This window comes from Trachurus japonicus, chromosome 22 (assembly GCF_045865225.1).
Source record: "Trachurus japonicus isolate A0001 chromosome 22, Traja_1.0".
In the NCBI taxonomy this organism is placed as follows: Eukaryota; Metazoa; Chordata; class Actinopteri; order Carangiformes; family Carangidae; genus Trachurus; species Trachurus japonicus.
This window is the reverse complement of record NC_140928.1, coordinates 29,555,938-29,581,540: the sequence shown is the minus strand read 5'-3', so window position 1 is coordinate 29,581,540 and position 25,603 is coordinate 29,555,938. Positions and strand designations below refer to the sequence as shown.

The window sequence follows — 25,603 nt, the reverse complement described above, 5'->3', positions numbered from 1 at the left end:
GGTCAAATATTTATATGCGATTAAAATGCAATTAATTGCGATTAATTAATTATAAAGCCTCTAATTAATTAGATTAATTGTTTTAATTGAGTCCTGGCCCTATTACACAAGATAAACACACACACACACACACACACACACACACACACACACAGTTAACCTAATGTGATTACAGCTCCTCCATATCAGTGCTTATAGAAAGATGATCATGTGTCTGTCTGATCAGCTCTGTCTTGACCTTAAGATCGTGGGTTTGATTCCCATGTTGACAGAGATGGCAAAATCGGCAGTAGCTGTGGCCCATTCAAAATTTCCCGAGAGGAAATTTTCTAGTTGTACAATGCTGTTCACTGGCACTGCTTCATGGATTGCTTTCTCACCCGCATACAGTTGAAACCAGACTTGCATAGTTCCCCTTTATATACATTTCCCACCATTCATCAAACTGAGGGGTTTAACCATGGATGTATTATATTATGGGTTTAAGCACAGGGTCTTTTCAAATACCTTCTGTGCGTCATCAGAAAGCATGTTGAGAGACCAACTGAGCAATCTGTAGGTGGAGGTAAAAGACAGGCCCATTGCTACTGGGATTCCAATGAATGGAATGAATCTAGCTCCTTCCTCTGCTACTGTTAATGCAGCAGTAATTGATACTGTACCTGTGATATAATATTTTTGGTAAGCAATGCCAAGCCATCTACTACCCCTGCCTGCACTGATAACAGTTTCATAATGAGATTTTCTTTAATCTCTGCTGCAGACAGTGGTGATGTCATCACTGCTCTAAGATCAGCCAACGGCACACCTGTTGTTTGAGCAAGATTCTTCAGAGACTTCATATCAAGACCAAAAGTAACTTGGTACTTTTTGATGCTACCAACCAGAAGGCCTAGATCAACAGCAAAAGAGAGCCCAGGGACTGGTGCAACTGCTATGAGGGCAGATAAAGAGGCATAGTATTTTATCTGCAACTGTAAAATCTCTTTCTTCTTCTTGATGATGTCTCTGCTGACGTTGGGTAGACCACACAGCAGAACATCCCTCTTGTGAGCAGGAAGTTCTCTCTCCAGAGTCTCCTGCAGCAGATGGAAATCATGTAGGTGCAGCTCAAAGCTGGACACCAGGAAGACCTGAGGAGAGTCAAGACCTTGACCCTGAAGACCTGACACACAGAGAATGAGAAAATCAATATGAATGAAAATATATTCATGAGTTTTCCTTCTGATTAACAGACTTTGATCTGGCAGTTATTGGTCTGGAGTCAAAAAATCTGATCCTAATCTAAAGAAGCATGAGGTCACATCGCACTAGACATATAATGGTAATAACTGCATATTATGAATGTGGAATTGTTTTATAATCTATCGGGGTCTGATGAATGGAACTAAAGCCTCTGAAGTCTGAACAAATCTAAGATAGTATTTTTTGAACATCACAACAGCATTAATAAGTGTTCTTACCCTGAATGCAGTTCCTGCTGATTTGTTCCAGGGTCTTTCCAGCATTGAACTCTCTCTGAGTTTTCTCTTCATTAGCCAGGTCGTGGTCGATCTTTGAGCGAACAAAATAGAACTTTTTCTTCATCTTCTGAATCTCCAGAGCCAGTTTCACATCATTTTCTCTGAAGCGAGTGTCTGAGATGATGATGAAGAAGTCAAACTTCTCAAGTCCAACATGCTGCAGGTACTTGTCAGCAGGAAACTTGGTGGTACCGATGCCAGGGAGATCCCATAATGTAACATTGGGATTATGTGGATGGGGGTATGGTGTAACTTCTGTGGTGGTTTCTACACAACCAGTAGGAGCAGCGTTCTCATCTCTGTTGTCTACACCTCTGAGGGCATTAACAAAGGTGGATTTACCAGAGCCACACTCTCCTGTGATGGCAATGTTTAGCTGAATATTATCTTCCTCTTGTAAATACTTCTGGATCACTGCAGTTGCTGCAGCAACCCCTTAATTTTGCATCACTTCTTTAATTTTTGTTAGAAATGACTGAGGTGAAGCTTCCATGCTGAACCTTGAACAGAACAGAAAAAAAAAATCACTGGAGTTGTCAGATAAAAATACACATGTACCTCGAAAATGTTGTGAAGTTTTTAAGTTATTTTTTAAAACGTGTTTCACACTGTGTGATTGGTTTCAGTAGAGAACATAGGCCTACACCGTGATTTAAAGGGGGCATATTATGGAAATTATTATGGAAGACTCTTTAACATATATTTGGGTGTTTGTCTTGCCTTCCAGCCCCTAAATGTGTGAATTGACAAAAAAATCTGTAATTTTCAGGCTCCCTATAATCCATGAACTGTTGCCTCAGTTTTCTGACAATGATGTCATTTAGTTTTCGAATTTGCATAATACCACCCCTACCTGGTACCAGTAGAAGGGGTGGGGCGGTGTAAGCAGTGGCTCATTTGCATTTAAAGAGACAGGCACTGAAACCAGCCATTCTGAACAGGGCTGTTTTGAGAAGATGAAAAGGCAAGGCAAGGCAATTTTATTTGTATAGCCCAAACTGTTTGTCTCAAAGGGCTTTACACAGCATCATAACAACAAACAGAAAAAAACAATGTGCAAGAGGAGAGGAGAGGAGAGGAGAGGAGAGGAGAGGAGAGGGCTCCATGTAACCAGATGTGTCCCCCAGCAGTCTGAGCCTATAGCAGCCATAGACTGTATAAAGCAGTCATTGGTTTGGGGGAATCTGTTTTGTGATCCTACTACAGGCAAACAACAGAAAACTGAGCCACTAAATGGTGGCAGGCTCAGGGCCATGACAGTACCCGGACGTCCAACCAGGCCAGACAACCCCAATCAAGGCGGGAGGAAGGGGCCTGGAGGAGGGAACTAAGGGCAAGACCAAGGGGAATGACGGGCAAAGCAAGGCCTGAGAGATGAGTAGAGGGGCGTAGGGGTTCTTGGGGATGACCTGAAGGCTGGGCAGAAGCGCACAGAGAGTCTGGGGGTCAGCCCGGAGGCCGGGCAGAAGCGCACAGAGAGTCTGGGGGTCAGCTCGGAGGCCGGGCAAGAGGGCAACACCACTTGCGGGTCCCCTCCGGAGGCAGGGCTAGAGGGCGATGCCACTTGCGGGACTTCAGACCAGGAGGGTGGCAGACTGCCCATTGATGACCCAGAGGGAGGCGGACAGCCAACCGAAGACCAGAAGGGCAGCTGGCCGCTGACTGGAGTCTCAGGACAGAGATGGGCTGGGGTGCCAGCTGGACACTGGTGGCAGGAGCCGGACAGACCTCCGGCTGGACACTGGTGACAGGAGCAGGACGGTTCTCCTGCTGGACACAGGAAACAGGAGCAGGACACTTGACCGGCTGGACACTGGGGACAAGAGCCAGACACTTGGCCCGCTTGACCAGGGGATCATGAGTGGCTTCTACTGGGACCCCCAACGCCGGAACAGGAGTGGCGTCCGCCGGGACCCCCGACGCCGGAACTGGAGGGGTGTCCAAGGGTGGCTGCAGCCCAGGGAGTGGCGCCGGAGAACAATGCAGCTCTGGAAGTGGCGCTGGAGGACGCTGCAGCTCCGAGGAGGGTACCGGGGAATGCAGCAGCTCTGGAGGTGGCCTGACCTCCAACGAAGCACGGGGAGCGGGCATTGGCTGGACCGCCAATCAAACACGGGGGGCAGGCGTCGGCGAGGCACATGGCAGAAGGGACTAGAGGCAGCTGCGGCTCAGCCGGGACAGGTGGTGGTTGCAGCACCAAGAAGGCGGATAACTGGCCAGAACGAGGCCTGTGCTGCCCTGCTGAACAGAGAGGGGTCCTCCCTATGGGATCTACGGGATCCCCACAACGGGTTAGTCTCTGCAGGGTAGGTGGGTTGCTGGGGATGAGGCTTGGGCTGCTGGTGGCGGCGAGAGGAGATTCCTCTGCTGGGGCTTGGGGAGTTGGTGGCAGTTGGGTTGTGGCTAGTCAGATGGGTCTGTAAAGCTTGACGCCAAAAATATTCAAACAGAGTGATTTACTCTGAACCAGAATTTGGGGGCATGGTGCTGGACTTAGGAGGGGAAGGCTTGGAGGCTTCAGAAGAGGAGATGGAACCAGTGCACATAAAATGGTTGAGCTTACCCCGGATAACATCCAGACAAGAGACAAAATGGCTCACCCACGGCCTCTTTAAACCACAGCTCTTGTGTGGAGATCTTCTCTCTGTGTTGGGATTGCTGACGAAGGGGAGAGGCCATGAGGTGGGCCACAGTCCTTTCAAACTAAAAAACCTTCTCTTCAAATATGCGTAGCTCCGCTGGGTCCATAGTTGGTCCGATTATTCTGTCAGGGTTGGAGGAAGCAGGAGGACCCAAAGAGTTAGGAGTTAGGAAGAGAGAGCACATCTCTCCCACTTTAGCTTCTCTCCACTGGCTTCCTGTAGGATTTAGAATAGACTTCAAAATCCTTCTGCTGACTTATAAGGCTCTTAATGATAAAGCTCCTTCCTATCTGAAAGAACTAATCATTCCTTACTGTCCTACCAGAGCACTCAGCTCCCAGAATGCAGGTCTGTTAGTGACTCCCAGTATCTCTAAAAACAGACTGGGAGGTAGAGCCTTCAGTTACCGGGCTCCTTTACTGTGGAACCAGCTCTCTCCATGGGTCAAAGAGGCAGACACTCTAACTACATTTAAGTCTAGACTTAAAGGACAATTCCAGGTGAATTCAACTCAGGGGTGTATTTTCATATCATTTTAGGTCTAAAAGAATGAATCTGAAGATTTTCAGTTTAATTGCTCCTGTTTTGCGGTAGTTGCGTCTGTCCGCGCATCGCCACAGCAGCAATGAATGGGAGTGGATGTAAGTTCCGCTGTTTAGGCAGTTTACAGCCCTCAAAGCCGCAATTTTTTTCCACAGACAGCGTCAGATGGAGACTCAAACATGCACCGAGAAGTTTATTTACTTCAAGCAAGCCGACATGTTTGTAAAACTAGATCTAATTCAAAGTCTCCCGGAGTCTCGCGCGAGACCCAGTTGCCGTGCTCGGTGTGTTCAGGTGCAGTGGGAAAAGCTACCGTTTGTGTCATAAACTCAGGAATATCAACTCTTTACTTGCTTCAAGTAAAAAAAACTTCTCGCCGCATGTTTGAGTAGCCACCTGACGCTGTCTGTGGAAAAAAATGTACACTTCAAGCAAGTAAAGAGTTGATATTCCTGTGTTTATGACACAAACGGTAGCTCCTACTGCGCCTGAATACACCAGCACTGCAACTTTGGGCTCGCGCGAGACTCCGGGAGACTTTGAATTAGATCGACTTTTACAAACATGTCGGCTTGCTTGAAGTAAATAAACTTCTCGGTGCATGTTTGAGTCGCCATCTATGCTGTCTGTGGAAAAAAATTGCTTTGAGGGCTGGAAACAGCCTAAACAGCGGAACTTACATCCACTCCCATTCATTGCTGCCGTGTCGATGCGCGGACAGACGCAACTACCGCAAAACAGGAGCGATTAAACTGAAAATCTTCAGATTCATTCTTTTAGACCTAAAATGATATGAAAATACACCCCTGAGTTGAATTCGCTCCCCTCCTCTCCTCTCCTCTCCTCTCCTCTCCTCTCCTCTCCTCTCCCCTCCTCAGTATATTTTTGAACTGCCATTTTCTGTTGTACTTTGTAGTTTGGCCTTGGTGTCTCGCACTCTCTCTGTGTTTCCGCAGATCCACTGGAGCTCCATCTCTCTGCACCAGCCGCCGCCTGCATCGCTCCCCCTCCCACCCTTTCTCCTGCTGTTAGACCGGCCTCCCCTCCCTTCCCATGGACCAGTCTGCCACCCAGTCCTCCCATCGAGCTGGCCAGCTCTCCCTGCCCCTGCCCCCCCCCTCACCAGAGGCTGCCTTCATCAACTTGCTAACATTTCCATATTTCGCACATTCTGTGACATAAACTGTAAACTGTCTTGTCTGTAACAACATCTATTGCACGTCTGTCCGTCCTGGGTGAGGGATCCCTCCTCTGTTGCTCACCCTGAGGTTTCTCCGATTTTTCCCTGTTAAAAGGGTTTTCCATGGTTTTCCTCAGTCGATGTGAGGGTCTAAGGACAGAGGATGTTGTTACGATGCCATGTAAAGCCCTTTGAGACAAACTGTTTGTAAAAACGGGCTATACAAATAAAATTGCCTTGCCTTGCCTTGCCTTGCCAAATGGAGGAGCTACACAGGCAGATAATTGCTCACGACAGGCAGGAGAACAAAACACCATGACAAACATCCGACAATAATCGGACGAAGAACTGAAAGACACACAAGACAACAGAACTAATCAAACCAACAAGCAACAGGTGAGGATGCAGGAGGGCAAAGCAAGCTGATAGGTGGAGACACACAAGGAGCAGGGCAGGGCTAACAAGGTGAAACACAGGACAGGTGTGCAAGGAGAGTGTGGATGGAATGCACAAGAACTGAACTACAAAATAAAACAGGAACTGAAGAAAACAAGAGTCCAAAACAAAACTGAGCCACTAAATGGCGGCAGGCTCAGGGGCCATGACAACGTTACGTTGCACACTATATTGTCCTGTAAAGTTATATTAATTTGAAAAAATCGAGTTTTGGACTTGGACTATTGATCAAGATAGGCAACAACAACAACAGAAAAATAATTCCTGCAGTCGGTTGACAGACCGTTGCTATGTAAAACACATTGTTGCTAGGGATGCCACTCTGACCTTGTGTTTCATTTTTACCTTTATTAAACAGCTTCGGACTAATTTTGATGTTAGATAAATGGCTTGTAACTTGTTACAGGGAGAGTGGAGGCTCCTTCCAGACTATGGCTGAAAACCAAACCAGCGATCAGAGCCTCTGAGCCGGTGTCACAGCTCTCGTCTCGGTGAAAAAAAAAAACACACAGGTTGACTATATAATAAGACTATACAAATACACGCATCATAACGTGATAATCTGTCGATCCACCGATTGATTATTAAAAAGGCTTGAAAACGAGAATGTTTTATTCATCTGTCTCACATGTACTCACATTTTCTATGATCTGCTGGTTTGGCAACCTCAGCCTAGCTAATAAAAACAGACTAAGCAGTGTCATTAAACAGTGCCGAAAGATCATCTGCACTGACCTTGATGTCCTAGGTCAGGTCCATCAAGTCAGGTGCGTTCAGAGGGCAAAGGCCATATTGGCAGATCCTGAGCATCCTCTGAACAAGGAGTTCAGACTGTTACCTTCAGGCTGTCTTTTTCTAGGAAGGCCAGGTTGAATAGATACCTGATATCATTTGTCCCATTATCTGTTAAATATTTTCATCAGCTGATGATTTGGTGTAACTTGTAGATAATCATTTTTATGATGTATTCTGGTATTTCTCATACTGTTATGTATTAATTATATGATGTATTTCTATCTATTTATTATTCCTTTCTATCTGGTGTGTTTATTGTGCCAACCACTGCTGTACACTGAATTGCCCTTTGGGGGACATTAAAGCTTAATCAATCAAGCAATCAATCAATCAACAGCTGTCCTTTTTGCCAATTAAACACTGGAATAAAATAATGCATGTGTTTTGAGTAATAATGTTTTACAGGGGATCATAACAATAACGGTTCATCTAGTTTGCATTGATTATCTGTAGATAGCCCTAGAAGTGGTCATACCGTTTTGTATTTTCTTTTCTTTTCTTAGGCTATATATTTTATTTGGTTTGTATCTTGAGATTTTCTTGCGTTTTTTCCCCCTTATCCAGTTGAACTGGAAACATATAATCTTTTTAATTGAACACATAGCTACATACACATAAATCATATGTTTACATAAAGCCCCAAGAAATAAAATATATTCACATGGGGAACAAAAAATATGTGCTTCCGGTATACTCGCTTTTTCCTGACAGTGGAGGAGAGACCTCACAGTGCGGGTCTGTAACAAAGGGTACTGACAGTGGAGGGCTGCAGCCAGACTGTCTTAGAAATACCTGCAGTGTTGCACTGGTCATAGGGCCAGAACAACTATAATGATGTCACCGTGTTGATGCGGCCACCAAAAAAACCTAATAAAACAAGTGGGGCCAGGGCTGGCCAGTTTACAGTGAAAATTCAATAATTTCACACTCACTGATGAGTAGCTAGCTACTGCCTCCTCATCAGACCAATCCCTATTAAAATACCTTAGTTAACTACACATCGACACAGCTCACTCAACACTCTTTTGAAACAGATTCTGCATCTCCAGGGTGAAGGATCCCTCCTCTGTTGACCATGATGTTTGTCCCTGTTTAAAGGTTTTTTTGTGAGTTTTTCCTCAGTTGATGTGAGGGTGTAAGGGCAGGGGATGTCATTATGAAGCTATGTATAGCCCTTTGAGACAAACTGTTTGTAAAAAAAAAAAAAAAGACAAAAAAAAAGGGCTATACAAGTAAATTGTCTTGCCTTGCCATTCTTCTAATCTCACAGCTTTCCATCCCCCTTGATCACACTAGTCTTTGCTTTCAAGCCAAAGGTCATACAGGTTGTGGTGGGTAGATGTTTTATTAGTCACCATTATAAAAGTTGTGAAAAAAATTAATGACACATACAAAAAAACAAGAGTCAAGGAAAGAGTCAAAAGAATCAGGAACATCATTTTCATACACAATACAAATGAGAAACAGGAACGACTCAACTTGACTCACAATAATATGACAATGGCAGATGTAAGGACAAAGGTTAGACTACATGTGCACAGAGGCTGGCAGGATATCAACACTAGTAAGGTTAGAGGCAAACACCAAGGCAGGAAGTCAAACAGATACATGACACAAAACTTTAAGGCGGGTACACACTACAGGATAATCGGGGCGATTTTTGTCCCTATTTCTCCCTTACGATCAAAGCCAGCAAAGGCCTGATTATCTGATGTTTGCAAAGGACATCATGTCTGATTTTCCTGTGGTGTGGGGTGTGTTAAGAGTGATTCTGTCTGGTCTGATCCGCTCAGAAGGCGTCGGAAGGAGAGATCGTAAATTTTGAGTCAGCTGACTGACCTGTATTTACCTGTTGCCGTGGTGACTCGCAGTACCAGGGCCAGAGCGCACAACGCTGCTCTCCAAGCTATCTGTAATACTTGTGACTAGCACTAATGCATACAGCCACATTCCCGCCGTCTTCATGACTTTTTCCATGGTCGTTTTGTTTTTCTGTGTTTTCTCCATGGATGTATTATAATAGATCCATGTTTTTTTCAGACAGTAATAGGCCGAAAACAACCACTATTGCATCTTCCTGTTCGTCTGCCATGTTTGTTTACACTGAAGTCACGTTTGACCACGCGAGATTTGGAAGTTGATTGGTTATTTTTGCCTTAGCCTACCCATAATCACCCTGGGGCTGACAATCATCATCATGTCTTAATGCGCTGTTAGTTGCACTAATCATTTTGATAAAAATAACAAAATGTACAAGTTTTACGGAATACCGTCAACTCGCACCCCTCTCAAGGCAAACGAGAGAGAAAATAGTGCAATGGAGATTCATTTCAAGCAATATAATGTGTAAGACACATTGGTTTGAATGGTGATATAGCTAAATATGCCCACAGGCACAGCTGTATAATTGCAGCAAATGAGTTGTGAAATGTTTGGTTACATGCTGCCATTCCGACATGCTGCCACTCCGACATATCGCCATTCCGACATTTTACTATTCAGACATGTCACCATTCAGACATACCACCATTCCGACATGCAAACGTCCTGCCATTCCGACAGTTTCGTCCCGCCATTCCGACCAGACTTTAATTTCCATAAGGAAATGTGCGTTACTCCGAGCGGCGGTTAGGTGTATGTGTGTATGTTTGTTTGTTTTTTTCATGTTTTAAGACATGTGTACAGATGTGATACAGTCAGTGGAAGCTTAATAAATAAACAAACACAAAGTCTCACCATGTACAATCACACACTCCGATGTCAGTTTGTAACAATTTCCCTTACAATAAGGATATAAGGGGAACTGACACAACTGCTGCAGGCGGATCTAGGCTCGCGCTACTGGTGCGTCCAGGGAAGCAATAATCAAAGTCGCTACTAAGAGTCTCTGTATTTCACTGAACTCAAAACGCGCCCATCACAGGCGGCATATAATAAACAATTACACACAGATCAACAGAACCCGACTCTCCCCCCTCCCGCTGTCCATTAAGTCCGAGTGGGAATGAGTGTGTGTGTGGGTGCGCGAGCGCACTGTCACTGTCCGTGCCGGCGTGTATGCGGGGGTGCGCGAGCTCACAGTCAGTGTGTGTGTGTGTGTGTGTGTTGGTGCGTGGTGCGTGGTGAGGGTGAGTGAGAGAGAGTTTGTTTGTCCTACTGTCCACACGGGAGAGACGCCGCGGCTCCCTCGTCCCGCTTGGCTGAAAACGGGCTGTGAGGTGTCCAAACGGGCCTTTATGATCCACAGGGTAATCCACTGGGAAAAATAATCCACTATGCCTCTCCTCCCCTCTCACCACGTCACTTCTCCATTTAAACCCTCGGTCCCACTAATGCACTTTTACGCATTACGCACACAACTTACAGCAAAAAAGAAACATTCATTCATTCATTAAAGGTCCGCACGTCCCAGTGCGCAAACCACAAGGATAATTGATCATTTCCCTGGCCTAATACACAATGAAAAAAACCTGGGGAGCAAACCTACAAATCAACTACCCCAGCTGGCCAGGCAAAACCCAGTGGATCACTACAAGTTGTTGCAACTTTTGGGAATTTACTCCTGGTAAAAAGGCTTACAAACATGGACCAGGACGGCTCCATAATACGCACAAAAATCCAAAGGAAACGAAAGGTAACTTTAAAAAAAATAGCAACAGCACGAAGTAGTCAAAATATGTGTTTTACGCATGCCTCTGTGCGTCTGCAGATCAAATTGTCTATAATTAAACTTGGAGCCAGACCCGGCCAGGCTACAGGAGAGATCAAAAATATGCAGGGGTCCAGGACCCCCATGAGAACCACTGATCCTGTTGAACGTACTGTAACCACTGTGATACAATAAAAAACAACATCACTGATCTGATTCACCGGCGTAGCGGTCCCTCTCTCCATTAACTCTCTAGCTCTCTCGACCACAGCTGCAAACTAAGTAGCACAGCGCCAATAATAATAATAATAATAATAATAATGCATTTTATAATCGAGATGGGATGTGACAAGGGCGTTGACCAGAGTCAAAGTGCTGTTAGAGGAGAGAGATGGGCAGGCAGGGAGGCGGTGATCATTATTAACCTACACATTTAATGACCTTATGTCGGAATGGCGGGACGTTTCCAAAAAAGAAAAGTACCGCCATTCCGACAATGGAAACAAAAATTGTCGGAGTGGTGGGACATTTTCAATTAATGGAAGTGCCGCCATTACGACGATTAGACGTCAATGTCGGAGTGGCGGTATGTCGGAATGACCCGCGGATACCGAAATGGTTACAGTAACGACAGTGACTGAAGACGAGGTTACTGGAAAGCAAGCTAAGATTAATTACATACTCAGCCATGCAGGTGCAGTTCGCAGTCCGGATGCAGTTGCAGACTTTAGACATGTCCGTCCTCTTCCCTTGTCTCTGACTAGTGTCTCAGTCCTCACAGCCACCAAGTTTTGTAATTGTGTGAGAGTATTGTCCTGAGCGTGATCATGTTAAACATGTTACAGTAAATAGCTATAGGTAGGGATGTGTAACGGATGTGCACTCACTCCACCCATAAAGGACGTGCTAACCAACTTGCCAAGCGGTTGTCAGTTTCTTGGCGAAGCGGTTAGCATCGTCACCTGCCGCGCAGGAGACGAGGGTTCGAACCCCACCTAAGGCAGGCCGTGAGAAACACAAAGCAGAGGACCAGATATGAACATCAATTACAGATGCTTGTTGTTTTTTACCAATAACCAATGCCATTCTCTGAGTGTCTGTTCTTTGTGCCGATCAGCAACTCAATCCTCCATCCTGACGTTTTTGGGGGGGTTTTGCCATTATAAAACACACTTTTAGCACAAGGTGATAAACTGTTGTAGTATGCTGACAACATTGCTAGCTAACATCGCTTTGAGTACACCAGATCCATGGATGAACATCAAGGTAACCATGACAACCGGTTCTTTCTGCAGTCAGGTTGCACATGCATCCGCTGTGTTGGTAAACAAATAATCCATCTATACAAAACAGACATCTTCTGTTAAAATAAGTGCTTCCAATGATAATGTGCAATCTCTTACTGTAACGTATGATGTCACTTCATAACGTTCCCAAGGCAACAGGAGGAAAATGGCTGCTCTTGTGTGAAGTAAGCACAACAATTTTCAACTTTCTGTGAAGATATTATATGTGACTTTTTTGCAACAAAATGCAGGGATTATGAAATCATGCAAGCCCCGCATATGTCATGCATTCTCGCGGAAATCACCAAAAGTGTGGCGTCTTTGAAATAAACGCTAAATGTGGGGACTTTGGCTGATTATGCGTTGAATTATGCGATTGCATAATTGCGTTTTTCTGGAGGGACTAATATATAATGTCTGTACATTATATATGATTTCTATAATTTTCCAGCATAAAATTTGGGATGGTTTAGCCTTCATATATATAAATGTACATTTCCAGTTTCCCTGTTTTCTTGATCCTATAGGCTATGTAGGCTATATCTTTTTCCTATAGCACTTTGAGATCTGTTTTAAACAAGTGCATTACAAATAATTTATTAGTATTATGACTTTGTGATTATTGTTGTTGTTTGTTTTCTGAGTGCAATGTAAGTTTATATAATAATAATTAGAATGATACATTATTTAAAATGGACTTGTGTTCAAAACTAATCTCAAAGTGATATAGGAAAACAGATAAAAGATAAATGAACAAGAAAACAGGGAGACTGGAAAAGTTCATCATCAGTTCACTGCTTTGTGCACCCACAGTTTTAAATGTGAAATCTCTCCCTTCATTCATCAAATCACACTGAGGTGTTTAAGCCCAGAACCTTTTCAAATACCTTCTGTGCATCATCAGCAAGCATGTTGAGACACAAACTGAGCCATCTGTAGGTGGAGGTAAAAGACAGGACCATTGCTGCTGGGATTCCAATTAATGGAATGAATCTAGCTCCTTCCTCTGCTACTGTTAATGCAACAGCGCTTGTTAATGATAGTAGGAACTTCTGGACAACATCACTGCTAATCTTTACTGCAGACAGTGGTGATGTCATCACTGCTTTAAGATCAGCCCATGGTACACCTGTTGTTTGAGCAAGATTCCTCAGAGACTTCATATCCAGACCAAAAGTAAGTTGGTACTTTCTGATGTGACCAACCAGAATGCCTAGATCAACAGCAACCGAGAGACCAGGGAGTGGTGCAGCTGCTATGAGAGCAGATAAAGAGGCAATGTATTTTATCTGTGACTGTAAAATCTTTTTCTTCCTCTCGATGATGTCTCTGCTGACGTTGGGTATAGCACACAGCAGAACATTCCTCTTGTGAGCAGGAAGTTCTCTCTCCAGAATTTCCTGCAGCAGATGGAAATCATGCAGGTGCAGCTCAAAGCTGGACACCAGAAATACCCGAGGAGAGCCAAGACCTTGTTCCCGAAGACCTGTGACACACAGAATGGGAAAAGTCATCAAACAGGAAACGAAAATATGGTTAGTTTTCCCTCTGATCTCAGCCTGTTTCATCTGACTAATAGTTATTGGCCTGGAATAAAAGCCGACCCTAATCTAAAGCAGCATTGGGTCACATTTGACTATTAGACTAATCGCAGTGGTAATAATTTCATATTTTGAATGTGGAATTATATTTTTGATCATCAGGGTAATAAATTGAAGGGATAGTTGAGCTTCTTTGACGTGGGGTTCTATGAGGTACGAATGGCCAATAACTCTGCAGTAGATCTGTAACATCAAAGATCTGCAGTAGAAAGGTCTACATTTTACTGCTTTAGCTATGTTTATTGGAAGAAAAAAATCGTTGTATCGGGACAATTTAATCTCTTTACCGCTGTAATACCATGAAATAAACCGTTTTATAAGTGTACAACCATTATTTGTGTAACAAGAATAAACAAGAAGGGACTAAGTGGACATCCTTGTCTTATTCTGCGACTGATGTCAAATCTTGGAGTTGTGCCGTAGGCCAGTCCAACAGAGCTGGTGCAACCCTTATAGTGTTTTGACTGTTCCCAAAACCATAGTGGATAGTTCTAAACATAAATTGATGACTTATCGTGTCAAATGCCTTAAAAATCGACAAATAAATCAATCATGTCCAAAATCAAGCTAATGTTATTGCATATATATTTCTGGAAAGAAAGAGTCCCGCACACTGAACAACTTGCTTAAACGAGTTTTCTGGAGTGGAACCTTAAGTGCGAAATCTAACTGTATACAATCTATTGCAATAAATCAATGATGAGAGTGTTCCTGAATGAAATGGGAATAAGCCTTTGAAATTTAAACAAATAAATCAAGCATAGCTAAGTTGTTGTTAGTAATTCAATAATTATAAAAATGATTTTAAATGACTGTTCTTACCTTGAATGCAGTTCCTCCTGATTTGTTCCAGGGTCTTTTCAGCATTGAACTCTCTCTGACTTCTCTCTGCATCCTTTAAGTTATGGTCGATCTTTGAGCGAACAAAGTAGAACTTTTTCCCCATCTTATGAATCTCCTTAGCGAGCTTTGCATCATTTTCTCTGAAGCGCGTGTCTGAGATGATGATGAAGAAGTCAAACCTCTCAAATCCAACATGCTGCAGGTACTTGTCAGCAGGAAACTTGGTGGTACCAACACCAGGGAGATCCCATATTTTAACATTAGGATCATGCGGATGGGGGTATGGTGTAACTTCAGTGGTGGTTTCTACACAACCAGTAGGAGCAGCGTTCTCATCTCTGTTGTCTACACCTCTAAAGGCATTAACAAAGGTGGATTTACCAGAGCCACACTCTCCTGTGATGGCAATGTTTAGTGGAATATTTTCTTGTTCTTGTAAATACGCCTTTATCTTTGCAGCTCCTGCAGCAACCCCTTTATTTTCAATAACTTCACCTATGTCAATTATTTCAAACTGATCCTCCATGCTGATCCTTGAAAAGTACAAAAAAAGGAAAAAATACCACATTGTCTTTATTTTGAGAATATATGAACATGCTTGAAATTCTTCACTGAAGCTTATGATATACATTAAAGACACAATGTGTGTGTATAGTCAGTTCTGCTGTAAATAAACTGTGTATCAGATTTATTACAGCACTTCAGAAAAATTCTAATTTTTTTGTTTCTTTTTTTTTTTTCAAGTGACACAGATTGGTCTCTTATTTCTCAGACTGAACCGTCATAGATTAGATTAGATTTAACAATATAACAGCATTCTTTCATCAAAATATTAGTTCAAAATATGAGAGAGAAAATGGAGGAAGGTTTTGATGAGTGTGTAGAAACTAAAATTCCCCCATATTGTCTCAGTTACTAATTTATGATGTGTGATATTCTGATATTCTGCTTCAGGTCTACGGGTCAGGAATTACTGATAACAGCACAAGTAGATTACTCAAAGACTGTACAAACACACAGGGAATCATGTGGTAGCTCTTAAAATGGAAAAGAAAAACAGACTTACAGTCAGATGGGTGGACAAGATGGCAGCAGCAGGTGGAGACAACAGACAAACTGGATTCCTAAACTATAGGAACCAAGAACAGAAAGAGAAAATCTAATGTGCTTATCTCATAATAAAACTGGAATAGGTGTGTCCATGGGTGGAAAAGTGAAACTGAAATTAGTTTAGCAAGGTTATTGGACCAAATATACACAGTTGCTCTTTTCAATGGAAAACTTTTAAACCAGTTTAATAATTTGATTTTAAATTGAACTCAAACAACTAAGTCAACTTGTGTTCTGCTTTTTATATACATTTGACCCCATCATGTCTTGTCTTGGTTTTAAACAAACTGATTAGATCTGAAACTCTGTGATTCACATCCTGCAGTTATCAGCTTTCTGATGGGTTTAGTTTGTACAGTGACGTCCTCTGACGTTTCACACACTCCAATGTCTATATTATACAACTCAGATTTATTTCAGTGCTGCAGAATAATTATAATTCTTTCCTTTCTTGTTTTGTTTCAAGTGACAGGTTGGTCTCTTATTTCTCAGATAGATTAAATTTAATTAGATTTAATAATCTAACCTGGACACAGTCTAGGCGAAGCGCTGCGCCTGGTGTAGGAAACTAGGGCCCAATATGTCAAATATGACATCAGCACTACAGAGAAAATGGAGGAAGGTTTTGCTGAGAATGTGTCAAAACTGATGTTCATATTGTCTTAGTAACTTATCTTATTCTGCTATAGTTCAGGGAATGCCCATAACAGCAGGTAGATTATACAAATACAAACGCACAGGGAAACTTGTGGTAGTTTTTAAAATGTTAAAACAGACTTACTGTCAGATTGGTGGACAAGATGGCAGCAGGTACAGCAGAGACAGCACACGATCCAGGCTCCTATAACAGGAACTGAAGAGCTATCTGATAATAAAACTGGCAAAGGTGTGTCCATAGGTGGGAAACAAGAAAAACAGAGAGTAAGTGAAACTGAAATGAGCTCAGCAAAGTTATTGGACCAAACAAATTGGTGCCTCTGATGGGTCTTTTCAATAGAAAAAAAATTGAAACCATCATAAAAATTCTAACTTACACAACTTTACTGGACTTGTGTTCTGATTTTTATACACACTTGTCCCTTTGATTTCTTAATTTGGTTTTAAACAAACTGATGTGATCTGGAACCCTGTGCAGTGATCAGCTTTCTGATGGGTTTAGTTTGTACAGTGACGCGACGTCCTCTGACATTTCACACACTCCAGCATCTTTTGTTCTTCTACCTGGTCAAATACTGACTGTCAACTTTTTCTATTTTATACAACTTCTGGGTACACTCTGAAGTGCTTGATTCTCTGCATATTATAGGCTACACATTATGCTCAGAGTGAGAACATTATTTGTGTTTGTACACACAATTGGGTGGGTCATTTCAGGTGAAATGGAGTTAAGAAAAATATTTCATTTTCTTCTGTTATTCAAAGTCATGCAGGGAAGATGTAGTTAATAAAGTGTCCTAAAGTGTAGTGAAAATGGTTTGACATGAAACTGGATGAAAAAGTCTCAGCTGTCTACTGCAGAGGAGCATCACTGGCATCAACACATTGTTGTTGTACAGGCAGGTTATGTGTGCATCCCACTAGGCTACTGTACATATCATATCAGACATATCAGCTGATCATTTAAGTAATGAAAGTTTTTCCGGTTAATATGCAAATTATTTCCGGTAAATGTGCAAAGTTTTCATCAGTGCCATTCTGTAGACTGCACACATGCATCAAGGCTCCATATAAAGCCTTATTGGGCATGGCAATAGTGTAAAACCCCTGCTTCACTTCCACTTGCTGTTGCACTTCACAGGGAAACTTTGTGTATGAATTTAATTATGCCGGTGACGGTGAGTACAGAGGCGGCTCATGGATGGCTGGGATGTACTGGATCTGTCAACAAACTCCCACTGGATAGTCCCCATGGCTAAAAACCCAAGCATGGACACATCTGTAAAGGTGTGGGGCTTCTTTCCATGGCTTGATTGTGTTGGCCTTGTCAGATTAGGCTCCAAAAATTTCAGTAAATGCAACAGAATTTCTCTTAGTCATTAGAAACAAACCACTAATCAATCATTCATCACTCTCAGCATCATATCTGTCCCTAAAAACTCTCTCCAAACATTTCTAATCCCTTTTAAAATTATGTGCTTTAAAGGCCTCTGCATGTTGTGTACATAACATAGAGCTTTATGAATTAAAAATGTTATTTCCACCGGTGACAAACAACATTTAGCTATGTGTATTTCAACATTGATTTAGCCTATGCAAGAACTAATCAGTCAGGATCAGCTGCAGATTTTGTGAGGAGCTACGAAAAGGTAAAAGATTGGAGCTACTAAAAGATTGATGAATACGGAAATGAATTTCCGTTTGTACACAGTTTACACAGTTTGTTCTGTTCCATGAACACAACCCAGTGAGTGTTATAAAGTCAGATTTATTTCAGCACTGCAGAATAATTATAATTCTTTCCTTTCTTGTTTTCTTTCAAGTGACAGGTTGGTCTCTTATTTCTCAGATTAAATTGTCAGATTAGATTAAATTTGATTAGATTTAATAATCTAACACAGCATTATATCATTAAAATATGACTTCAGTACTACAGAGAAAATGGAGGAAGGTTTTGCTGAGAATGTGTCAAAACTGATGTTTATATTGTCTCGGTAACTTATCTCACTCTGCTATAGTTCACATAACAGCAGGTAGAATATAGAAATACAAACACAAAGGGAAACTTGTGGTAGTTTTTAAAATGTTAAAGCAGACTTACTGTCAGACCGGCAGCAGGTAGAGACCGCACACGACCCAGGCTCCTATACCAGGAACTGAAGAGCTTATCTGATAATAAAACTGGTACAGGTGTGTCCATGGGTGGGAAACAAAAAAAAATTGAGGAAGTGAAACTGAAATGAGCTCAGCAAAGTTATTGGCACCAGACATACACTGGTGCCTCTGATGGGTCTTTTCAATGTAAAAATTTGAAACCACCATAAAAATTCTAACTTATACAACTTAACTGAACTTGTGTTCTGATTTTTATACAAACTTGTCCCTGTGATTTCTTATCTTGGTTTTAAAAAAACTGATGTGATTTGGAACATAACAAACCCTGTGATTCACATCCTGCAGTTATCAGCTTTTTGATAAGTTTTGTTTGTACAGTGACGTTCTCTGACATTTCACACCCTTGTCTGTAACAACATCTATTGCACGTCTGTCCGTCCTGGGTGAGGGATCCCTCCTCTGTTGCTCACCCTGAGGTTTCTCCGATTTTTCCCTGTTAAAAGGGTTTCCATGGAGTTTTTCCTCAGTCGATGTGAGGGTCTAAGGACAGAGGATGTTGTTACGATGCCATGTAAAGCCCTTTGAGACAAACTGTTTGTAAAAATGGGCTATACAAATAAAATTGCCCTGCCCTGCCCTGCCCTGCCCTCCAATGTCTTTTCTACGTGGTCAAATACTGACTGTCAAATTTTGCTATTTTATACAACTTTAGTGTACACTCTGAAGTGCTTGATCTGTGCATTAAGACATTATAACTTGTTGTTTTCCTTTAATATTTTGTAAAATACCAAATATCCACAGGAAGGTCTGGATGGGATTTACCCACAATTTTAAAACAAGTCAGACAGTCAAACTGTAGCCTACAGAGACATGACACCAAGAGAAAGATTAGGAAAATGAAGGTACTTCAGGCAGAGACTGTTGAGAGTCTGTGGCCTGCATTTTGTTGCTGACACAGGAACAGGAGACACAGGAGTGCACTATACACACATTCAGATGAGCTAGTAAACTAATTGGACTTTGTGCCTTAAAGATTATATAAATTTATGGCATTCCTTCATTATCTTCCTCAGAGATACAGGTCATTACGAGGAGGACACGGTGGGTCGGCTGTCAGTGTAAAGTTAGTCAAAAAAAGCTACAGTGCAAACAAGACTAAATGGTTGAAAAGGACAAGCAATTTTCTTTTTTCTTTTTTTACATAAAGTGCAAAATGTATAGAAATTCACTTCAACAGCAATGTGAACTTGCAACACCAACAAATAATGCAGTTCTCCTGTGTGTTAATGTAACCAAACAGTAGAATTACTCAGAGTCCTGATAGCAGCATGTAATATGTGCAGGGGGGGGCTGGGGATGTATGTCTGTGTGTTTGCCTGAAGAATGGTCAAGGGGTCATGAAGATGTTCTCCTCTGCGGCCACAGGACACCTTGGCAGTCTCTCTCTCTGAAGTCGACCGTCGCGGGACTCGTTAGTAATGGAAACACCACAGTAATACACTCTACTGGAGGAGCATGGAGGCTACGTGTTCGGCTGCAGCTACAGTAAATCCCTCTAAGCCCGCAATACCCACACGTAACAAGTCACTCAGTTTTACACACATTATAAGCTATTACAGCAGAAAGAAAATAACAATGTACAGAATAATATGACACTCTGCTTTACAACACAGCTCGAGTTAGCATTCTGGTTACCTTTAAAACACGTAGCAGGCACTTAGCATTACTCGACGTAAACAAATCAATAATCTAAATTCGGTCGCAACTCAACCTTCATATATACAACACATCATAACAACACTGACAACATTACACATTAAGGGCCCTAGTTTCCTAGACCGAGCGCAGTCTAAGCACAGCGCAGCTTCGCAGATCAATGTACCGTAAAATGGGGATTTGGTAATTTCACTCCATACTCAAGTCAACCAAATGTGAATAGATGTTTGCGACAGTAACAATCACACACTGATCACATGTCATGACTGACTCACTCAAAGTGCAACTAGATTAGAAAATTATGATTTGTAGAAACTGCTAAATAGGCTATAAAATTTGCATCACACTGAGAAACATCAGAAGCTTCCTGCTTTGTACACCCACAGTTTAAAATGTGCCATATTTCCCATCATTCACACTGAGGTGTTTAAGCGCAGGGCCTTTTCAAATGCCTTCTGTGCGTCATCAGAAAGCACGTCGAGAGACCAACTGAGCCATCTGTAGCTAGCAGTAAAAGACAGGCCCATTGCTACTGGGATTCCAATGAATGGAATGAATCTAGCTCCTTCCTCTGCTACTATTAATGCAACAGCGCTTGTTAAGGATAGAAGAAACTTGGTGACAACATCTCTGGTAATCTCTACTGCAGACAGTGGTGATATCGTCACTGCTCTAAGATCAGCCAATGGCACACCTGTTGTTTGAGCAAGATTCTGCAGTGACTTCACATCAAGACCAAAAGTAACTTGGTACTTTTTGATTTGCCTAACCAGAATTCCTAGATCAACAACAGCAGAGAGGTCAGGGACTGGTACAGCTGCTATGAGAGCAGATACAGAGGCATAGTACATTATCTGTGACTGTAAAATCTCTTTCTTCTTCTGGATGATGTCTCTGCTGACATTGGGTAGAGCACACATCAGAACATTCCTCTTGTGAGCAGGAAGTTCTCTCTCCAGAGTCTCCTGCAGCAGATGGAAATCATACAGGTGCATCTTACAGCTGGACACCAGGAAGACCTGAGGAGAGCCAAGACCTTGATCTTGAAGACCTGTGTTGCACAGGGAATGAGAAAAAACATCAGGCAGTGAAATTAAAATGTTTTCCTTCTGATCTCAGACTGGTTCATCTGACTGATAGTTAGGCCGCGTTCAGACTGCCAGCCAAAATCCGATTTTTAGCCCATCCAGATTGGAACTGGATGGCTCTTTTTAAGTCTGAACAGTCCCAAATCACATGAAATCCGATTTTTGAAAAATGGATCGAAACCACCTCCGGGAGGTAGTTTCAGATCGCATTTGGACAGATGCGTCTCAGTCTGAACAGCTCCAAACACTCAGATCGGTTTTGACTGTCCGTGACGTCACTCCGCTGCGCTGTCACTGTGTTACAGGTCCCGTGAGCTCCAGTTAAATATCAATTTCCTCCTTGTTACTTTTATTTTATGCAAACTACCCTGTTGTCGGCGACAGGAGTGACAGCGCGCTCCCAGCTCTGGGGTGCTGGAGTTTCTCGTCTCTGTGGCTGCACACACACCCATGCACACCAGTTTCTGGTACACGTACACACGTACACACACCAGGCGGGCTGAGGTTGAAACTAGCGGGTAGTGCGGCTGCAGCGCCGGGCAGATCACTGTGCTGCAGCGAGAGTAGCCGCCGCGTCCGCGAAGCATCGCCTGTCACATACGGCGTAGCCTCCGCTCTGACGTCGTTGCTACAGCAACCTGTCAGATGGGTCAATAATGTGGCCCAGTCTGAACAGAGCCAAATGCGATTTGGACACTTGCTAAAACAGTGTGGACAGTCAGCCCTAAAAATCGGATATGAGAAGGAACAGATCTGAATCAGATTTGCCTGCAGTCTGAACGCGGTTTTATTGGCCCGGAATCCTAAAATCTGATCCTAATCTAAAGAAGCATCAGGTCACATTCAACCACTTGGTTTATACAACTTTGAATGTGGAATTGTTATAATGTATCAGGGTGTAATAAATTGTAATAAGGCCTGTTAAGTTTCAACAAATACAAGATAGCATTTTAGCATAGCTAAAAAGTTGGTTTGTTTTCTATAGCAGTAATTCATTAAGGTTACACCCCGCCTTTCCGACAATAGACTTCCATTCATCATAATAGCGGGGTTTTCTATTTTTTCTAAAGACCCCGCTATTCCGAAAAGGCTATTGGGGGAAACCCCCAGTGCGCAGTGCACATTGATCCTTTTTTCCTTTTTGGGGTCAAACGGATCATGTGCATAATTAACTGCAAAACAAGCAAATAGTCACATTAATGACATATAGCCTAATGTTCATTATGCTTCTAGCCTGTCTAGCCTCTACTTGGTCTTTTTATTAAACTGAACCAACTCTTTTCTTCATTGCCTAAGCCCAACCAAAGCATCTCCCTCAGTCAGCTGTCAGCACGAGCGGCGTGTGAGCTCAAGCTGGCTTCAGCCGCGCTCGAGCGGAGCAGGGGGGGGGGGAGTGTATTTCTATTACTGTGTGGGAGATCTCCAACAACGGAGTCGGGGAGAAAGCAAGTGGGACAGATTTGCCCAGTCCCTGAGCAGCGCACGTTTCACAGACAAGCCACAAAGCAGAATGTAAACAACGTCACGCGGTTCAGGACATTGGACAGCTGCGGGGGGGGAGGGTGTCGGCACAGCGGTGTTTCGAAGAGGGGGTATTTCGGAACAGCGGGGTGTCGGAGTGGAGGTGTGTCGGAATGGAGAGCTGTCCCCATTCATTAATTATAGTAATCTCAGATGCCTGTTCTTACCTTGAATGCAGTTCCTGCTGATTTCTTTTAGGGTGTTTTCAGCGTTGAACTCTCTCTGATCTCTCTCTGCATTAGCCAGGTCCTGGTCGATCTTTGAGCGAACAAAGTAGAACTTTTTCCCCATTTTCTGAATTTCCAAAGCGAGCTTTGCATCATTTTCTCTGAAGCGATCAGCTGAGATGATGATGAAGAAGTCAAACCTCTCAAATCCAACATGCTGCAGGTACTTGTCAGCAGGAAACCTGGTGCTACCAATGCCAGGGAGATCCCATATTTTAACATTGGGATCATGTGGATGGGGGTATGGTGTAACTTCTTTGGTGGTTTCTACACAACCAGTAGGAGCAGCGTTCTCATCTCTGTTGTCTACACATCTGAGGGCATTAACAAAGCTGGATTTACCAGCACCAGACTCTCCTGTGATAGCAATGTTTAGCTGAATATTATCTTGCTCTTGTAAATACTCCTGGATCTTTGCAGCTCCTGCAGCAGCCCCTTCATTCTCAATAACTTCTCTTATGTCAATTATTTCAAATGAGTCGAATGGATTCTCCATGCTGATCCTTGAAAAGTACAAAAAAGAAAACATACCACATTGTCTTTAGTTGCAGAATATATGAACATGCTTTGAAATTATACACTGAAGCTTATTTATTGTTATTATTATTATTTATTGTTTGTGTGTATAGTCAGTTCTGCTGTAAATAAACTGTTTATCAGATTTATTACAGCATGGCAGAATAATTCTATTTTCCCTCTCTTTTTTTCAAGTGACACGGATTGGCCTCTTATTTCTCAGAATGAAGAGTCATAGATTAGATTTAACAATCTAACAGCATTCTAAAACAGAAAATGGAGGAAGGTTTTGATGAGTGTGTGGAAACCAAGGGGGCAGTTGTGGGTCTGAGAAGTGAAGCTCACTTCCGCGTTCAAAAAACTGTAATCCCCTCGGATTCCTCTGGGGGCTGGTGTCAGAAGGGAGCATTCCTCATAGACCCCCATGTTAAAATCGCCGACTTTACATCCTCAGTAAACATGTTAAAAGCCTGGTGTCAGAACGTTATTTTGTCTCAATCGATAGTTTCTACCCCCGCACACACTCTGAGGGGGGTGAATTTTTTTTTAACTCTACCGTTTTACTGTTATTAGGTTAAAATTCTGGCCAATTAGGGCGCGGAAACGTTGAGTGACAGGTCCGAGCAGCTCCGTGGACAGCTGCTTCGAGGCCAGTGGGCGGGTTCTCGGCCGGCCAATCCAACATGGCGCTGTTCAGGCCGCCATATTTGAGTCACAAAAACGACTCCCCAAAACCAATGGGTGACGTCACAGACGCTACGTCCATTCTTTTTACAGTCTATGGTGGAAACTAAAGTTCAAACAAGAAAAAACTGAAATGTCAGCACTCACGATAGAGTCCTTGGCTGAAACGTGTCTGTCTGACACTGCTGTGCGTTTAATAAATGTTTCAAGTTTCTAGGAACAATCCTACGATAATGGGAGCAACATGATGAGACATAAACAAGGGATCAAGCAAGAATATTACAAATGAATGAGAAGGCACTGTGTGTCCCATGCAGTAGTAACTAGGGCCGGATCTACTAAGATCCCAGATAGCGGGCGCTAAATTGTTTGCACCCGCTAAAATATTGTGTGTTTGGTTAGTGCACGCAAAACAGGTGATCTACTAAGAGTAACCCGCTAAATGAAAACACGTGTAAACCGCAGTATTCAAATGAGGGTTTTGCGCGTGGTAATCGTTTACGCCATGGAGAGTGTGGACAGAGAGCTGGATGGACAAAGGGACAGAATGACATTTGATCCGATGCATACAATGACAGCATGTGTGTTCATCTCTCTCACGCTCTGTTTAGATAAATAAACACAAATCGCTACAGGGCCCAACTCGTCATATAGTGACGAACAAGCAGCAGCTGCAGCGACAATCACACACCTATAATATGTGTGTGTGTGTGTGTGCCGCCCATGATCCAGTGGATTAATAGAGAGCTCAGGTGGGACACACGGATCTAAACACTCTGACCACTGACCAGAGGGATCAAAGACGGGTGAAGGCAGCGGTGATGTCTCTCAGCCCGGGACCGGGACTGAGAGATGGAGCTGAGCAGCCAGGTACTGGAGAGGAGAGGAGAGGGAGGAGAGGAGAGGAGAGGAGCGCACTGCAGGAAGGCCACCGCAATCTTTTCCTGGTTTGGTAAATCACATTGTGTGCGCTAAATAAATCAATTTGCATCTACTCCTCCCAGTATTTTGCGCGTTCTGGCAGAAACGCCCATATTTACATATGCATCAAGGCAAACACGCTAAATGGATCGCACGTGCTATTTTGCCCGTTTGAGAGACGCAATCCTCGGTGCGCCCGGTTAGTAGATCAGGTTCCACAAGTGTTTGCGCGTGCAATCACGTTTGCACACGTTTGAATACATGCAAACCTTTAGATCTGGCCCTTAATCTGGTTGTAGCAGATACTGCAAAATCCTCAATCATCGCCATCTCCTTCATTGGTGTTTGGCTTTTCAGCTCCTCTGTGCAATGCTGGGAAGTTCTACAGGATCATGTCAAACAGTTAACAGTAAAATCTTTGTCAGTGACCAGATGGGAGGCCAGGATTCACAGTGTGAAAGTGGTGCGTTACCAGAGACGTTCTAATATGAGGAGACAGACCACTCTGCCCGTTTTGAATGGGGAAAGCT

The 25,603-nt window shown here is 43.0% G+C and overlaps 2 protein-coding genes and 1 pseudogene across 3 annotated transcripts; all 3 read right to left on the bottom strand.

The window, feature by feature from the left end:
* Window positions 1–385: 385 nt before the first annotated feature.
* On the bottom strand, window positions 386–18,418 carry LOC146964458 (interferon-inducible GTPase 5-like; annotated as a pseudogene). Its single transcript, XR_015034749.1, has 5 exons — window positions 18,387–18,418; window positions 15,585–15,647; window positions 1,464–2,023; window positions 691–1,165; window positions 386–634 (listed from the first exon to the last, which is right to left on the bottom strand). The product of XR_015034749.1 is annotated as an interferon-inducible GTPase 5-like (transcript).
* On the bottom strand, window positions 12,844–15,642 carry LOC146964459 (interferon-inducible GTPase 5-like). Its single transcript, XM_085767768.1, has 3 exons — window positions 15,585–15,642; window positions 14,498–15,051; window positions 12,844–13,560 (listed from the first exon to the last, which is right to left on the bottom strand). The coding sequence occupies exons 2-3, from the start codon at window positions 15,042–15,044 to the stop codon at window positions 12,923–12,925; spliced, it is 1,185 nt and encodes a 394-aa protein (XP_085623894.1). The 5' UTR covers window positions 15,045–15,051; window positions 15,585–15,642; the 3' UTR covers window positions 12,844–12,922.
* A 2,111-nt stretch (window positions 18,419–20,529) lies between the features above and the next one.
* LOC146964457 (interferon-inducible GTPase 5-like) lies at window positions 20,530–23,482 on the bottom strand. Its single transcript, XM_085767116.1, has 2 exons — window positions 22,893–23,482; window positions 20,530–21,167 (listed from the first exon to the last, which is right to left on the bottom strand). Exons 1-2 carry the CDS (start codon window positions 23,479–23,481, stop codon window positions 20,530–20,532), a joined length of 1,227 nt encoding a protein of 408 aa, XP_085623242.1. The 5' UTR covers window position 23,482.
* Between the last annotated feature and the right edge of the window lie 2,121 nt (window positions 23,483–25,603).

What these genes read in the sequence shown, in the direction of transcription:
- LOC146964459 (XM_085767768.1), bottom strand. Translation starts at nt 15,044, where the DNA reads ATGGAGGATCAGTTTGAAATAATTGACATAGGTGAAGTTATTGAAAAT. An exon ending in CAGGAGGAACTGCATTCAAG is followed by an intron (nt 13,561 to 14,497) that starts GTAAGAACAGTC and finishes TGTGTGTCACAG; the next exon opens with GTCTTCGGGAACAAGGTCTT.
- LOC146964457 (XM_085767116.1), bottom strand. Translation starts at nt 23,481, where the DNA reads ATGTTTTCTTTTTTGTACTTTTCAAGGATCAGCATGGAGAATCCATTC. An exon ending in CAGCAGGAACTGCATTCAAG is followed by an intron (nt 21,168 to 22,892) that starts GTAAGAACAGGC and finishes TGTGCAACACAG; the next exon opens with GTCTTCAAGATCAAGGTCTT.